A 17,799-nucleotide genomic window follows, 5' to 3' on the forward strand; every position below is an offset into this window, starting at 1 on the left:
TTTCTCCAACAAAATTCAAATTTTATCGAAATATTAAAAAAAAAATTGTCGTTGATTTTGAATGTTTGAATTTTTAGAGATTAAATACTTTCCAAAAATTACTAGAATAAAATTGAAAAGAAAATAAATTCAACATTATTTATAGAAAGGAATTAATTTTGTAAGTTAAAAAAAAAAAAAAAATCTTCCACCAAAATTCAAATCTTAACGAAATATTAAAAAAAATTGTTCATTCTCAACGTTAGAATTTTTAGAGATTAAATATTTTCCAAAAATTACTAGAATAAAATAAAAAATAAATTCAACATTTATAGAAAGGAATTAATTTTGTAAATTACCAAAAAAAAATCTTCCACCAAAATTCAAATTTTAACGAAATATTAAAAAAAAAAATTGTTCATTTAGAACATTCGAATTTTTAGAGATTAAATATTTTCCAAAAATTACTAGAACAAAATTAAAAAGAAAGTGAATTCAACATTTATCATTTATAAAAAGGAATTAATTTTCTAAATTAACAAAAAAAATGTTTCCAACAAAATACAAATTTGAACGAAATATAAAAAAAATTGTCCATTTTGAACATTCGAATTTTAGAGATTAAATATTCTTGACAAAAATTTCAAGAATAAAATTAAAAATAAAGTAGGTAAATTCAACATTTACAAAAAGGAGTTAATTTTCTAAATTAACCAAAAAATTTTTTTTCGACAAAATTCAAATTTTAACGAAATATAAAAAAAATGGCTTTTATTTGAACGTAGGTAATTAGAGACTTTTTTCTGTTTTATTTATTGACAAGTGAATTTGAAGTGATGAATAAAAATGAATAAAATAACTGCGAATTTAAATATTATTCAAATTAATTTAGAATTCGGAGTCATTAATATTGGACTTTTGGGAAAAAATAGACTTTTTGGAAATTATCTTCATGGATAAGGAATTAATTTTTAAAATATTTTTCATTGCGGTCGTTGTAGAAAATATGAAAGTTAGTACAGTTAGTATACAGAATTTATGTATATTTTTTCTGAAAGAATTGAGAAAAAACAGTTATCGAAAATTGTCGTCTTTAGAGATATATAAAAATGCCCTAATTTTCCAAATAATAAAAATAAAGACAATTGCACAGTTGAAGAAGACCGTGACGATTTTTTTTATGTACCGAAACGAGAAAGTAAATAAAAACTTGAGAGAAAAATATTCTCCTCTCAAGAAATTGAAATAATAAATTAAAATTCATTGCATATCGATTTAAATAATTTTTTTTAAAGAAATAAACAAAAATGGTCATAAAATATTGAACTTTTATACAAACGAAGATATTTTTATTATTACTTCTTTTAATTAGAATTTTATTTACAAATAAAATTTTTTTTTTTAGTTTTTTTTCAATTTTTTTAAATAGATAATTAATTTTTAACTAAATAAATAATTATTTTTTGTAAATTACTGATTGTAATTGAAATTAGAAACTTAAATTTATTTAGAAATTTTATAATTAGTTTTTGTACAATTGTGGCGCAAAATTATTGTAAGAAAAATTTAATTTCAAGAAGAAATAAATAAATTTTCTTCCTTTTTGTTTATTTAACAATTTTTCGCTTTTTTTTGCTTTTGGTAATTTTCGAAAATATTTATATCGAAAAAAATTTCGTTCATTTGAATATTTGGAACTGAAGTTTATAAAGAATTTAGTTTATCGTATTTCGCTAATTATTATTTTGTTTGTCATCTGGAGATAATACTTTTTTTTTTACTAATAAGTGTTTGGTGAGTGAAATCTGTATTCACAGTTTCATTTAACCCGCGGTGACCGAGTATTATAATAGTAGAAAAGACTGAATTAAATGTATATATTTATGTTGATTCAAACATCTAATAGAAATTTATTGCTTTGTTAGCTATGCTCGTTTAAATTTCATCACGTTACGTAGTGCCAAGTTTTACTCGTTTCATTCATCTAATTGTAAGAAACAGGTTCGGCCATTGATATGCATCCTCAAATAGAATCAACGTTCGCAAATTAATTTTTCCCCGCCTTGAAGTTACAAAATTGAAACAGTAAAATAAAATTTTCCTAATAAAAGTTCAGAACGTTCAAATGAACGAAATTTTTTTTCTCACGAAATATGATTAAAAATTTACTAGGTATAGAGAAAATGGAAAGTAATGTAAATTACACATTTTTAATTAGCTAAGAGTCAGTTTTTTTAATATAGACAAGAGAAAAATTTTTGTTGATTTAAGAAATCATTTGCTTTGATTTTTTTCTTCGATTGAAAATTATTTTCTTTTCGATTCAAAGAAAATTTATTTGATTTAGAGAAAATTTATTTGGTTCAAAGAAAATTTATTTGAGTCAATAAAAGTTTATTTCGTTCAAAGAAAATTTATTTAGTCCAAAAAAAACTTTATTTGGCCCAAAGAAAATTTATTTGATTAAAAAAAATTTGGTTCAAGAACGCTTTATTTGGTTCGAAAAAAATTTCTTTGGGTCAAAAATAATTTCTTTGATTCAAAAACAATTTATTTGAGTCAATAAAAGTTTATTTCGTCCAAAGAAAATTTATTTGGTCCAAAAAAAACTTTATTTGGCCCAAAGGAATTTTATTTAATTGTAAAGAAAATTTATTTGGTTCAAGATTAACTTCTTTGGTTCAAAAATAATTTCTTTGAATAAAAAACAATCTTTTTGGTTCAAAGAAAATTTATTTTAGTCAATAAAAGTTTATTTCGTCCAAAGAAAATTTATTTGTCTGAAAGGAAATTTATTTGATTATAAAGAAAATTTATTTGGTTCATGATCAGTTTCTTTGGTTCAAAAAAAAACTTCTTTGGATCAAAAATAATTTCTTTGTTTTCTTTGACAATTTATTTGGTTAAAAAAAAATTTATTTGGTTCAAAAATACTTTCTTTGATTCATAAACAATTTATTTGGTTCAAAGAAAATTTATTTGAGTCAATAAAAGTTTATTTCGTTCAAAGAAAATTTATTTGATCCAAAACAATCTTTACTTGGCCTCAAGGAAATTTATTTTATTCGAGAACAATTTCTTTGGTTCAAAAAAAACTTTTTTGGATCAAAAATAATTTCTTTGATTCAAAAACAATTTATTTGATTCAAAGAAAATTTCTTTGGTTCAAAAAAAACTTTTTTGGATCAAAAATAATTTCTTTGATTCAAAAACAATTTATTTGGTTCAAAGAAAATTTATTTGGATCAAAAATAATTTATTTGATTCAAGAATAATTGCATTGATTAAAAAAAAAATTATTTGGTTCAAAAATAATTTCGTTTACTAACCATTTTTTGGTTCAAAGAATAATTATTTGGACTCAAAAAAAGTTTAATTAGGTCAAAGAAAATGTATTTGGTTTAAATAAAGTTTATTTGGTTCAAGAATAATTTCTTTGGTTCGAAAAAAATTATTTGCGGTTTAAAAATAATTTCTTTAACCTAAAAAGCAATTCTTTGGTTCAAAGAAAACTTATTTAGACTCAAAAAAAGTTTATTTGGTTCAAAGAAAATGTATTTTGTCAAAAAAAAAATTCTTTTTTACGAGAGGATTGAAAATAAAAACGATGACGATGGCGATGACGATGAGGACGAAAGAAATGAGGTTTAAAAATAAAAATTTGAATTAAAAGAAGAAAAAAAATGGATGAAATTTTTACGTCTCTACCTATACCTCTACCTGCGGTGGAATGAGAGGCTGATTGACTCTCAGTGGTCGATGGTGTTGCACTCGTGCTCGCTGTGCTTGTCCATGGTTTTTTCTGTGAAAGATAACCTTTTTTAAATAGAACATCCTGTCGCGGTGTTGTGATTCGCGTGTATTCCTCCTCATTAAAAATGATCTTTGGCTGTGACGGCGAACCAGTGGAGTCATCTCTTCTTGATTTTGAACTTGCACTCGTGTATCCACTCGTGGTGGTGGTCCCGCTTCCTGTTTTTCGTGGCCTGTAACTCGTCTGTCCATTCCTATCAAACGGTCGTGAATTCGTACCATTTTCTTGTCCCTTTAAATACCCATTCTTTAATCCATCCTCCTCGTCCTCCTCACCCGGTGGAGCTGCAAATATAAAATTCAATTTGTTAATTATTTTTTTTCAATTTAATTACTTCCATTGGTATTATAATTAATGTTAAAATTTTATTACAATTTTATAATATAATACTTTTTTGTTTCCTGTAACTTTTAAAATAAATTTTCTTTTTAAATGTTTAAAATTTTTAAATTAATGAACTGAATATCATTGAATTCTTGTAATGTATTTATAAAAAAATTTTGAAAATAATTGAATTCATTTCAAGAATTTTGGCAACATTTTTTTCAATAATTGAATTCTTTTGAAAAAAGAGAAAAAAAAGAAAATTAATTGTATTAAAAATAATTTAATTCTTGGTAAGATTTTCATTAAAATTTTTTTTAATAATTGAATTGTTTTAAAGAATGTACTTCAATATTCTTGAAAATAGTGGAAATTTGGTTTTTAATTTTTAATGAAATTTTTAAAAAAGTAATTGAATTTTATGAAAAATTCAATTATTTTCAATAATTGTAATAAAATTCTTTGCAAAAAGAAAAATGTATAAATAATAAAAATCTTCGTAAAAAATTCAATCATTTTTATTATAAATAATAAAATTCTTATCAGGATTTCACTTATTTTCAATATTTTAAAATTTCAATTATTTTTAAAAATCTTTAAAAAAATTCTCCGAGAAAATTCAATTATTTAAAAAAGTAATGGAATTTTTCACAGGAGTTCAATTATTTAAAAAACTTTTAATAAAATTCAATTTAAGAATTTAATAATTTTCATAAATAATGGAATTTTCGAAAAAATAATTGAATTCTTAACAAGAATTTTACAACTTATAAAAATAATTGAATTATTTCGAAGAATTTTTTATCAGAATTGTTGAAAATAATTGAATTTAAATAAAATTTTATTTATTTATTTTTATTTGCATTCTTTAAAGAAATTTTATTAAAATTGAAGTCATTTCAAGAATTTGATCAACATTTTTTTCAATAATTGAATTCTTTCGAGAAAATATAATTAAAATTGTATTGAAAATAATTTAATTCTTGGAAAGATTTTCATTAAAATTCTTTAAAATAATTTAATTGTTTTAAAGAATTTATTTCAATATTCTTAAAAATAGTGTAGTTTTTCTTAATAATTTTTACTGAAAATTTTGAAAGTAATTGAATTTTATGAAGAATTTAATTATTTTAAATAATTGTAATAAAATTCTTTGCAAAAAGTCAATTTATAAATAATAAAATTCTTCGTAAATATTCAATTATTTTTATGTAAATAACAAAATTCTTATCAGGATTTCACTTATTTTCAATACACTTTAAATTAATTTCTTCGAAAATTTCAATTATTTTTAAAAATCGTGTAAAAATTCAATTATTTTTTTAAATAATTGAATTTTTCACAAGAGTTTAATTATTTAAAAAAACTTTTAATAAAATTCAATCCAAGAATTCAATTATTTTCATAAATAATGAAATTTTTGCAAAAATAATTGAATCGTTTCGAAGAATTTTTTATCAGAATTGTTGAAAATAATTGAATTTGAATAATTATTTTTATTTATTGATTTTTATTTGTATTCTTTGGAGGAATTTCATTTAAATTGTATTAAAAATAATTGAATTCCTCCGAAACATTTTATTATTTATGAGAATAATTGAATTTCTTTGTAGAATTTTATTATTTGTGAAAATATTTTAATTCTTGCGAAGAATTTTCTTATTTATGAAAATAATTGAATTCTTCCGGAAGAATTTACAATTCATAAAAAGAATTTAATTATTTCGATGAATGTTATCTAAATCTTTTGAAAATAATTGAATTTTTTGGAGGAATTTTATTAAAATTTGTGAAAATAATAATTTTTTAAAAAGAATTTTATCAAAATTGTTGAAAATAATTCAATTTATATTAAAATTCTTGTAAATAATCGTAATTAATTGTAAATTCTTGTAAATTTAATTAATATTTTTGAAAAAATAATTATGTATTCTTTCGAGAAAGTTTATTAAAATTTTGAATAATAACAGACAAGAATATTTAATATTATATGTACTTAATAAGTTAATTCTTTCAATTTTAAATCTGTAATCATTCAAAAATTGATGTTTATTCTTGAAAATCCTTTTTTTTTAACTTAAAAAAAATATTTGTTTGAAACAAGAAAATCGTTTTTTTTAAATCAGTTTTTATATTAAAGATTGAATTTATTTGAATTGAAGAAAATTTTATTTGCTTTAAAGGAAAAAGTAATTTTCAAATGGTTTGAATTAAAGAAATTATTTGATTTTTTAATTTTGAATCAAAAAAACATTAGATTTTTCGAATTAAAGAAATTGTTTCTTTGATTTTTTATTTTGTATCAAAAAAATTTTGATTGATTGATCAAATTTTTTTGATTCGAAATGAAAAATCAAACAAATAATTTAAATATTAAAATTAATATTATTTTGTTTGTTTATTAGGAAATTATTTGTTTGATATTTTATTTTGCATCAAAAAAATTTGTTTGATTCAAAATAAAAAATCAAACAAATAATTTCTTTAATTCAAATCATTTGAAAATTATATTTTCCTAAAAGCAGTTGAAATTTTTTCCAATTCAAATTCAATTTAAACAAAAAATGAATAATTTCTTTAATTCGAATAAAAGATTAATTTAAAAAAATTTTAAATTAATAATACGTTTAATATTCAAAAAAATGTTTGTTTTAAATTTAAAAACAAGAATTAGATGATAGGAAACAATTCCGAGCGTATAGAGAAAAAAGACTTCAAAACGAAAGAAAAATTCAATTTGATATTGAAAAATAAAGATAAATTTTTCTAAAAATAAAATTCTGTTTGTTCACCTATGGAATCGATTACAAATGAAAATTTCAAAACTGTTTTAAGAGTATAGTGTCTCCTCTTTTCCTTGGCACGGTTCGTTAAATATTTTAAGTACACCTGCGGACTTACTGTCAATTATTATTACAAGTTAAAGAAACAAAAGGAAGAGAGAAAAAAAAAGAAAAAATAAAATTCTCATTCACAAGAATAATTAAATAACGGTGTAAACATAGTTGAAAGCAAGTCAAAACTATTTGCAAAGCGTTTGTATAACGAGTCTTTTTTTTCTCTTTGCACGACGAATATTTACTATATAATTGTCACGTGGTCACTGCATCGACACGTCCGCTAATTAGACTATAATTATACAGTTACCGATACAGCTTTGTTTTCGCGTGAAAAAGATTTTTTTTGAAAAAAAAAGAAAAGAAAAGATATATATACAATTGCGGCTGCGAGTGTGTAAATATTAAAATTTTAGTTTTACTACTTTTTTTTTTAATTTTATTGGATTGTGTAATAGTTTGCGACTAATTAGTAAAAGAGCATAGTGGTAATTAGTAAATATAGAAGGATTCATTAAAAAGCAATTTGCGAATAATTGTGTATGAATGGAACTTTTATTTCAGTTTGTGAACAATTTTTTTTTTTTGAATTTTATAATACTAGAATTATAATTTTTGTTTTTAATTTCGTTATCTTAATCTATAATTTTTTTTTTTCTTTACTATCCTAATTTTGCAATTAAAATGAAAATTTTTAAATTACTTTTTTTCTAGTAGAAAAATTTAATTATTTCCTATTAAAGTTGATTAAAATATAATAATTATATACTTCATACCACATTCTGTTTTTCTCTCCAATTTTAAGTTAAATTTTGAACTTCTTTGAATCAGTGACTGTTTCTTTTGTTTCAAAGTTGTTAAAATTAACTGTTTTGACAGTAGAAAATTTTTTTCTTGTAAATCAGTAAATTTTAAACTGATTTCAGTCCTAAAAGTCAGCCACTAATTCAAAACAGTAACATTTTAACTGTTTTGAAATCAAAAAGTAATTTACTGATTCTTAGTAAAAATTTCTGCGATTTGAATGCAAAAATTTATTTACTAATTCAAAATTAGTCAAAATTTTTTATTGAATATTTAAAAAACTATTATAAATTTACTAATTCAAATCAGTTAGAATTTTAACTTTACTAGTTGAGAAGAGTTAAAATTTAAACTGATTTGAAAGCCAAAATTAATTTACTAATTTTTAGTAAAAATTTTTGCGATTTGAATGCAAAAATGTATTTACTAATTCAAAATTAGTCAAAAATTTTTAATGAATATTTGATTAACTATAATAAATTAAAAAATAAAAATAAATTTAAAAATTAAATAACTATTTCAAAACAGATAAAATTTAAACTGATTTGAATGCAAAAATTTATTTACTAATTCAAAATTAGTTAAAATTTGTTAATAAATATTTAAATAACTATAATAAAGTTTCTAATTTAAATCAGTTAAAATTTTAACTGATTTAAAAGTAAAAATTAATTTACTAGTTGAGAAGAGTAAAAATTTAAACTGATTTGGAAGCCAAAATTAATTTACTAATTTTTAGTAACAATTTTGGCGATTTGAATGCAAAAATTTATTTACTAATTCAAAATTAGTCAAAAATTTTTAATGAATATTTAATTAACTGTAATAAATTAAAAAATAAAAATATAATAAATTTAAAAATTAATTCACTATTTCAAAACAGTTAAAATTTAAACTGATTTGAAAGCAAAAAATTAATTTACTAATTCAAATTAGTCAAAATTTGCAATTGATTTAAGAAGCAAAAATTTATTTACTAATTTAAATCAATTAAAATTTTTTAACAGATTTGAAGGCAAAAATTTAGTCTCTGAATGAAATCAATTAAATTTTGAACTGATTCAAATTGAGAGAGTATACAATCTAATATTGTTTAGAAGAAACATATTGTTTCGATGAGTGTACATATATGAAACGTTATACAAGTACAAAAATAATAATTCAAAGTGTCAGGGTCTCTGAAAACGAAATCAATTTAAAATAGATGTAGTGTTAATTTTATTTGTATATTTAATATTTATAAGTTTTTTTTAAATATTTTTTTTTCTATTAATCTGCGATGTGGTTCAACAATAATTTTTGCTTCTAATTGTTTAAAAATTTTTAAAAATTGAATTTTATAGGGAATCACAATAGTACCTTAGAAATTTATCGAATGTCAGTTGCAAAACTATTAGGAAATAGAAATGAATAAATAATTGAGAAATTGAAGGAGAAAAATCAATGAGAGTATAGGCAGAATGTTGTAAGAAGAAAAATTTAATCAAACAAGACAAATTGGATTCTTTGTTTTTCTAAAAGTTTATATAAATAATTTATAAAAAAAACACTGTAAAAACAAAGTCTTAAAGTAATTACAGCTCAAACCCTTAAGTTTTTGACGTAAAAATGAACGAAATTTATTTATTTATATTTTCTATTCAAATTTTATTACAATAATATTACGTCAAGTGTTAAAAATAATTTGTAAAGTCAAAAAATGTTTCATTTAATTTTTATTAATTGTCAGATCATCACTTAAATATTTTTATTTAAATTAAAAACTATTCACTTATATTTATTGAAAATAAAAAATATTCACTTAAAATTTATTTGAATTAAAAAAATATTTATTTAAATTTAAAAAATATTTGCAAATAACTGTTTATTTAAATAAAAAAAAGATGTTCACTTAAAATGTCTCTAAATTTTTAAAACGTGAAAATGAACGAAATTTATCTGTTTATATTTTTTATTCAAATTTTATTACAATAATATTACGTCAAGTGTGAAAAATAATTTGTATAAAGTTAAAAAATGTTTCATTTACTTCTTATTTTTTTAATAATTAAAAAAGTATTGTCAGTATTTTTTTAAGAATATTTACATTGAAAAATTTATTTATTTAAACGTTTAGAATTTTTTGACCATCACTTAAATATTTTTATTTAAATTAAAAACTTTTCACTTAATTATTTATTGAAATTAAAAAATATTCACTTAATTATTTATTGAAATTAAAAAATATTCACTTAATTATTTATTGAAATTAAAAAATATTCACTTAAATATTTATTGAAACTAAAAAATATTCACTTAAATATTTATTGAAATTAAAAAAACATTTACGAATAAATGTCTATTTAAATAAAAAAGAAATATTTACTAAAGTATTTGTAACGCGCTTCGAAGAAATGTACCAAAGAAACAAATTATTTTGAGGTTAAGTTTGTGTTATTTTTCGCTTTTTTTGAAAGTTTCTGTGTTTAATTTAAAACCAAAATTCCTTTTTATTAATTATTTCAGATGTAACGAAGACTTTAACATCGGTGGTTTATATTAAAAGTTGATCTACTTTGTATATTTTCATTGCAAAAATTGCAAACATAACCTGAAATTTTTGCTTCTTTGGTACCTTTTTTCGAAATGCGGCACATTTATTGCAATTAAGAAAATATTTACAAATAAAAATATGTTTATTTAAATCAAAAAAATATTTACTTAAATATTTATTGAAATTAAAAAAATATTTTCTTAAATATTTATTGAAATTAAAAAAAATATTTATTTGAATATTTATTGAAGTTAAAAAAAATTAATAAAATGCTTACTCAAATATTTATTTAATTTAATTTTGTTGCTCATTTTAGTGAGTATTTGTTTCGAACAAAGAATTTGTTTATTAATTAATTATTATGAAAAATTTGCCTATTTTAATTAAATTTTTTGTCAACACATTTTTTGTGAACACATAGTTTTTCTGCAGATATCAAATTGAGACAAAAAACGAATCAAAATGTTGCTTCGCAACACTTTTGCTTCGTTTTTCGTCTCAATTTGATATCTGCAAAAAAACTGAGAAAAATATACAATTTTTTCGAAAATAATTCTCAATTAAAAATAAATTTTAACTAAAATTCTATTTTCATTAGAACATTTAATTTTAATAAAAAATTTTATTTAATTTTGACTTTTTCTTTGCTTTTTTTCTCAATTTGATATTCTTAGAAAAGCTGTGAAATATAGCATTTTTTCGAAAATAATTCTTAATTAAAAATAAATTTTATCTGAAATTCTGCCTTAATTAAAACATTTAATTTTAATAAAAAAAAAAAAAAAGAAAAAGGAAAAGAATAGAAAAAATGATGAGATTTACTATTGAAAAAGTGTCAAAGATTCTGAAAAGAAGAAATAAGGAGAAAAAAAAACTTTTATAATAATTTCCTTATTTAGTAAATTTCGTACCGTCTTGGTACCTCGCAAAAAGTAGAACATGATTGGAGGAGCCAATCACGTGGGTGACTCTTTTTTGTCGGCGCCACTGCATTTTTCTCTATTTCTTCACCGGTAATAATAAGTCTTGTATTCTCTGCTGCTGCTGCTGCTTCTTTTTGTTATCAATTTTTTAATATCCTTTTTCGATTATCGAAAAGGACTAAATTTCATATCACCACACACAATTTGCTTGGTGATTCAGAATATAAAAGTCCAGATGTCGCTAGTTGTAAAAATTCTCTCACACCGAAGAATAGAGATAATTTAAAAATGGATGTTCTAATATTGACCTCTCTCTCTCTCTCTTTGATTTCTTTTTTATTTCTCTCTTATTTCTTCGTTAATATTCGAAGGTAAAATAAAGTTTCAGTGTATTATTATTATTATTATTATGAGAAAAGAGAGGTGGGGGAAAAAAAGATAGAGACACTGAAAACACACGGCTGATATGTATCGCACGCGAAATTCAACTGCAAGTTGTGTGAGAGGGGAAAAGCGGCGCTTCTGAATTGGTGAACGCCGACTTCTTCTTCTTCTTCTCCTTTTCTTCTTCTCTCTCTCGGCCTTTTAGCCGATGATGATGATGATGCTGCTGCTACTGCTGCTTTTGCTTTTGCTTGGACTAGAATAGTGCTAGAATTAGAATAGCACCGCTACTAGTAGTCTGCAAAATCGTGACAGTGTACGAATGGAGCGAATGGTGAACGAGACTATGTCTCAAGTGCCCAGGGTTAACGTAGGATGAAACAATCTTAAAATGTTTCACCGTTAAAGATACTGTCTAAAGAGAAGAAAATAAGTCAGTCAAATAGTGTGCGTCTGGATCCAAAACCGAAAGCTCTGAGCTATATGACAATTCAGAAATGATTAGCAGCTGGTTTTTAGGAATTCGAATATATGTGTTATTTTAGGATTTCTTCTTTTTCTCATTTATTAACACGAGGATTCATTTTGACAGTTTCATAGGAATTATTATCAACTACTTGCTTATTTTTATTATTCAAATAAATATTTGCTTGAACCAAATAAATATATTTAGTTGAGTCTAATAATTTTTACTTAAATCAAAGAAGTATTTTCTGAGTCAATAACTTCAGTATTATTTGCAGCAAATATCATTTAATTACACTGGAAAAATTTATTTGATATTCGAATAACGGATTAATTGACTATATTATCAATTCAATATTTTTACTTGAATCAAATAATATTAATTGGAGTCAATAAATTAATTGGCTACAATAAATATTATTTTTAAATACCATTTATTTAAATCAAATAATATTTATTAAATGATATTTATTTCAAACAAATAAAATTTATTGGAGCCAATTACATGGTATTTATTTGAATCAAATAATATTTATTGGGGCCAATTAAATGGTATTTATTTGAATCAAATAAATATTTACTTGTATCAAATAATTTTTACCCAAATTAAAGAAGTATTTTCTGAGTTAATAACTCCAGTATTTGAAGTAAATATCATTGAAATACAGTGAAAAAAAAATTATTTGTTTCAAGTAACCGGATTAATTGACTCATCAATTAAATATTTACTCGAATCAAAAAATATTTATTGGAATCAATTAACTGGCATTTGAACCAATAATTTCAGTATTTGAAGCAAATATGAACTGAACCATTTAATTGACTCAAAAATTATTTGATTCAAGAAAATATTTAATTGATAATAGTCAAGTAATCGGTTATTTGAATCAAATACATTTTTTTTCATTAAAAATAAAATTTGTTACTCGACTATTTTCAAAAATGAAATTAAGTTATTACAATAATTTCAAAAATTAATTAAATTAAATAAACTCAATAATTAGCATTAAATTTTCATTTAGAATTTTAGAAAATTTAAATTATTTCAAAAATTTTCAATTGTTATTTATAAAAATTCAATTTTCTTACAAAAAATAGAACAGGATTTTAAAAAACTAATTTTTTCAGAATTTTAAACAAAATTTTCCGAAAATTCAATTTTTAGAAAATTTTTTTATTTAATAGCTTTTAAATTAACTGATTAATATCTAAAAATTTTAATTGTCAATCTTTTGAAGTTGAATTTATTTGAGATGCTGCTTTTTGCATTAATAAACATAAAATAACAAATACATTCGATTTTTTTAAAATCAATAAATTTTTAATGAAATTCTTTAACAATTTTGATTATTTGCAATTAAATTCCAATTAGTTTGATAATTTTTGTAATACATAAATTTTGTTTTTTAAATTAAAATGTTTTTAATTTAAAATTCTTTAATTTAAAAATAATATGTTAAACTCCAATCTTAAAAACGGGGTAAATTATTAATTAATATTTACTTCTTTCTTTTATAAATAATTTTAATAAATTTCGTTTTTTTAAATTTAAGTACTTTTAAACATTTGAATTAAAATTTATCAAAAAGATCATTTTTGGAGAATTTTAAGTAATAATTCAGTAAAATAATAAATAATAATTTTACTCCAAATTAAAAAAAAAATTTCAAAAAAATTTTAAACTCAAATCTTAAAAATTACCTTATTAATTAATATTTACTTGTTTCTTTTATAAATAATTTTATAATTATTTATGATTGAATTATCAATTAAATTATCTTTAATTCTAAAAAAAATGTATTTTGAAAAAAAAATTTTTGGAAAATTAAATTTTTTCCGAATTATTAAATTAAAGTAGAAATTTTGTTTTTATTTATATTTTTTTAAATTTAATTCAAAATATAACAAAATTTGAATTTATTTTTGTTTGTTTAAAAATTGATTTTTAAACAAACAAGTAAATGAAGCTTTTTCTGTGTTTCAAACAAGAGTAAAAATCGTAACATGCTTCTAATTTTGTTTCTTAGAAGAGCTCATAAATATTTTACTATATAATGTACCTCTATGCTCAAAAAGATTATGAGGTTTTCTAGTAACTGTAAATTTTCTTCTCTCAACTTTTATTAACAAAAGCAATTTTATCTTTAATTTTTCCATTTGCATATACGTTAAAAAAATTCTGAACGTTCAAATCAACGAAATATTTTTTAAATATATAAATATTTTCAAAAATTGTTTATTGAAACAAAAGACAAAAACATTTTTTAAATATTAGTTAAGTAATTTTTGTAATGCTCCTTAGAAATTTAATTTAAAAAATTTTGAAAATTTAATCATTAAAACTGAAAAATTATTATTTAATTAATTAATAGTTCAAAATTGTGCCGCGTCGCGAAGAAAGAGACCTAAGAGGCAAAAATTCATAGGTTATGTTTTCTTATCTTTTTACTTTGAATAAAGAATTTTTTTTTAATTTTGTAAAATAAAAAAGTTTTTATTGAATATTTTGAATGTTAATAAAAATTTAAACATAAATAGTTTGAATTCAGGGTTAATCCACTTTATGCAGTTTCACTTAAAACACAAGAAACATAACCTAAAATCTTTTGCTTTTTATGTCCCTTTTTTCATGACGCGTCACAAATTAAATTAAAAATTACAAATTATAATTATAAATTAATCCACACCGAATAACAAATTTATTAAAGTATTATTACATTAAATTAATAATTCGTTACTTAAAAGAAAGAATAAAATTTGAAAAATACAATAATAAAAAAAAAATTCCCAGGAACTGTAACATTTAAAAACTATGCACTTCTTATTGATCCCTTACTATTACAAATCAATAAAATTAAAAATAGAACCCGCGTGTATACATCCCGGAAGTAAAACTATAATAATTCATAAATTATCCTCATGAATAAATTAATTAACGCGTCTCTACCTATACACATACTTGAAAGATTAAAATTCAACACTCAGAGCCCATATAGGAATTGGATCTTTCATTATATTTTCATTTCGAAAAAAAATTTGAATTTGTCGAAAGACTTTTTCATTTTCTCTAAATCTATATAATTATGTAAATCGAATATGGAAATTTATTTAAACATTTGTTAATATATTAAAATTATATATAATTTAATCAAACTCTTTTTTTTCTCATACTTTAAAAAGAAAAAAAAGAAAATAGTTGGCAAGTTAATGTCATTAATTTTCAGACTTATTATTTGTGCCCGAAGCCTTGACGCAGGGGTCAAAGGTCACTAACCCTCAACAGGGAATATCCAATGACATTATTGCATAATACAGATAAAAAAAAGAAGCATTTCTCAATATTCTTTCGCATATATTTCGCTAGTTTTCTTTCTTTTTTTAAATTCAAATTTTTTTTTTTTTTGGTATAGAAATTTAGAACATCACTTACATTGTTTGTTAATTTATTGTTCTGGAAAAATAGATAAAAACAAAACACAAAAATGTTCGGGGAGAATTAATTAGCCCATTTTTGTTAATTTAAAAGAATTTTGAGGAGAAAACGAATTTTGAGAATCGTGTTGTTGAATTTCGCCATTTTGAAAATGGCAAGAGAGGATATTTTTGAATAATTGAGTAATCGTCGATAAATTAAGGCCATATATTCTAAGGGCTAGAAAGGTTTCCTGATCGATTAAATTTAATAACAGGCTTCACACTTTTCTCGTCTTATTTCCTTTTCTTCATTCCACTTGAATAAGATATTTCGTTTCAATGTTTCGTTTTTCAAAAGTGGAATTTTTTTTCCAGAGTTTCTTTGAATACAACACTAAATTTTTGAAACTTATTAATGGGACACCAATTTTTTTTTGGGTGAAAAAAATTAAGACAAAAATTAGTTTCGATTTTTTTTCGTCAGTTCGCAATTAACTGAGAATAGATCTCAGAAATTCGCAAGTGTTCTTGTTTCATGACACTTGAACGCTAAACAACGCTAATTGTCCACGACCACATATATGAAAAGAGATCCTCTCCTTTTCTCAGCTTCCTCGTTTCGACCGCAACATCTGAACAAAACCGGCGTGAACCGGCTTTTAAAAGATTAAATGACGCGTGCAATAATTTGCCGGTGTACAATATTGTTCCAATCATTAGTGTGAAATTCTCCCCTTTCAACTTTGTAACATAAAATTCTGTTGATGTCTCATCTTTTTATTTTGTCAGTCATCCGTTGAAAATCGAACTTTTAACTCGATATTTTTGTCCACATAACTCCACGATATTACGATAGTGAGAAAAGCTTTCGATATTCATTTTTTTTTCTCTTCTTGAAACTTTGAAACTTGGGAAAAATTATTGACACGTGTTTAGAGTGGTACTGGGATACGTCAGGGTTAACTTAATACTGAACTTATAATGTTTGAAACATAACATAAATGTCGTATCTTTTGTCCGAAAATGCATATTTTTGATTCATAAAATTCTGAATTGTCAATTTTGAACAGTAGAAAACAATAAGTCACAAATCAGAGCAGTATTCTTTAAATCCTTTAGAAAAAAAAGTTATGATTGTAAAATTTGAAAAATCCTAAAAATAGAGAAAGGAGAAATTCGAAGAACTTGAAAATAGATAGAGAGGGAGAGAGAGAGAGAAAGAGAGAGAAGAGAAAAGATAGAGGGAACTTGGTTGGTGGAATGCACCGGACTAACCCGAAGTGCAAGTCTTCGATTTTTAGAACCGGTGGATGGAGACTGTGACGGAGTAGTATTGGGGAGGCAAATGTGTCTGTCGACCTACCCCAACATCCGTGTTCACATTCACCCCTTTAAATTTAACTGTCTGTGTGAGTGTAATTTCTGTGTGGCATGCGCGAATACAGAGGGGTTATTCTAGCAGACTTGCCAACTATCGAGCAAAACTAGATAGAAACGCGACTGCGCGTCCGATTATTGGCTTGTCAGTGCAAAAAAAAAAGGGGAGTAAAAATCTTTTTGGGTTTCTGTCTTACACAATATGTATACATAAAGCTTTCATCAGGTCTATAGATTAGCAAATGATTGAGAGTCAATAAACTCTTGACGATGTGATTTTTGTTATACAATAGCAGCCCAGATTGATTTTTTTCTTCTTCTGCATTTATTAACTTGAATCCTTAGGAAATATGCTCAGCTGTCTTAATACTCTCGCTGGAAATTCTATATCAGTGGTAATTTTCTGAATTTTTTATTTCAATCGGGGGAGTTGTAACATGATGATATGAATGTATAATCAGTTTTTAAAGGATGTCAAATTGAGACAAAAAACATCAAAAGTGTTGCGAAAAGCAACACTTTTGATGTTTTTTGTCTCAATTTGACATCCTTAGAAAAATGGTGATACTTTATGAAGAAGCAAGAAAGAATTGTTTTTGAAATTTGTAGAAGAAAAGAAACTATTCCCTTTGCTAGAAAAGTGCGACTTTTACCAAATTCCGTTAGGAAATGTTTCAAACATCTTTTGTTTCGTAACATAATTAAGGTTTAATTATGCTTCGAAACAAAATATAACTGAGGCTCGAAACAATATATAACTGATGCTCGAAACAATAGAAGTTGGATTAAATGGTAAATGAATTTAAATCCAAAATTTCAATGATCGATACAGAATACTATTGGGTGACATCTTCAGTAATGATTCCAATATTGTTTAAAATAGAAACTTTAGTTTAGGATAGCGATTACTTTTCGGAGGGATGAGAAAGATTTGAGAAAGACGAT

At 22.6% G+C, this 17,799-nt stretch overlaps 1 protein-coding gene across 4 annotated transcripts in view; it reads right to left on the reverse strand.

Moving 5' to 3' along the window:
• LOC122510155 (homeobox protein 2-like) overlaps positions 1 to 17,799 on the reverse strand; it is a 53,512-nt gene that overhangs the window by 8,005 nt on the left and 27,708 nt on the right. The window contains exons 1-2 of one of the 4 annotated variants that reach the window (XM_043624599.1): positions 11,203 to 11,434; positions 3,688 to 4,077 (exon numbers count right to left, since the gene is read on the reverse strand). In XM_043624599.1, the coding sequence (XP_043480534.1) occupies positions 3,688 to 4,077; positions 11,203 to 11,284 (472 nt within the window). In that variant the 5' untranslated portion in view covers positions 11,285 to 11,434. Of the gene's footprint in view, positions 1 to 3,687; positions 4,078 to 11,202; positions 11,435 to 17,799 lie in introns of those variants that run through there. The other 3 variants (XM_043624600.1, XM_043624601.1, XM_043624603.1) reach the window with 3 other exon arrangements.

Source organism: Leptopilina heterotoma, unplaced genomic scaffold (genome assembly GCF_015476425.1).
Source record: "Leptopilina heterotoma isolate Lh14 unplaced genomic scaffold, ASM1547642v1 Lhet_68, whole genome shotgun sequence".
In the NCBI taxonomy this organism is placed as follows: Eukaryota; Metazoa; Arthropoda; class Insecta; order Hymenoptera; family Figitidae; genus Leptopilina; species Leptopilina heterotoma.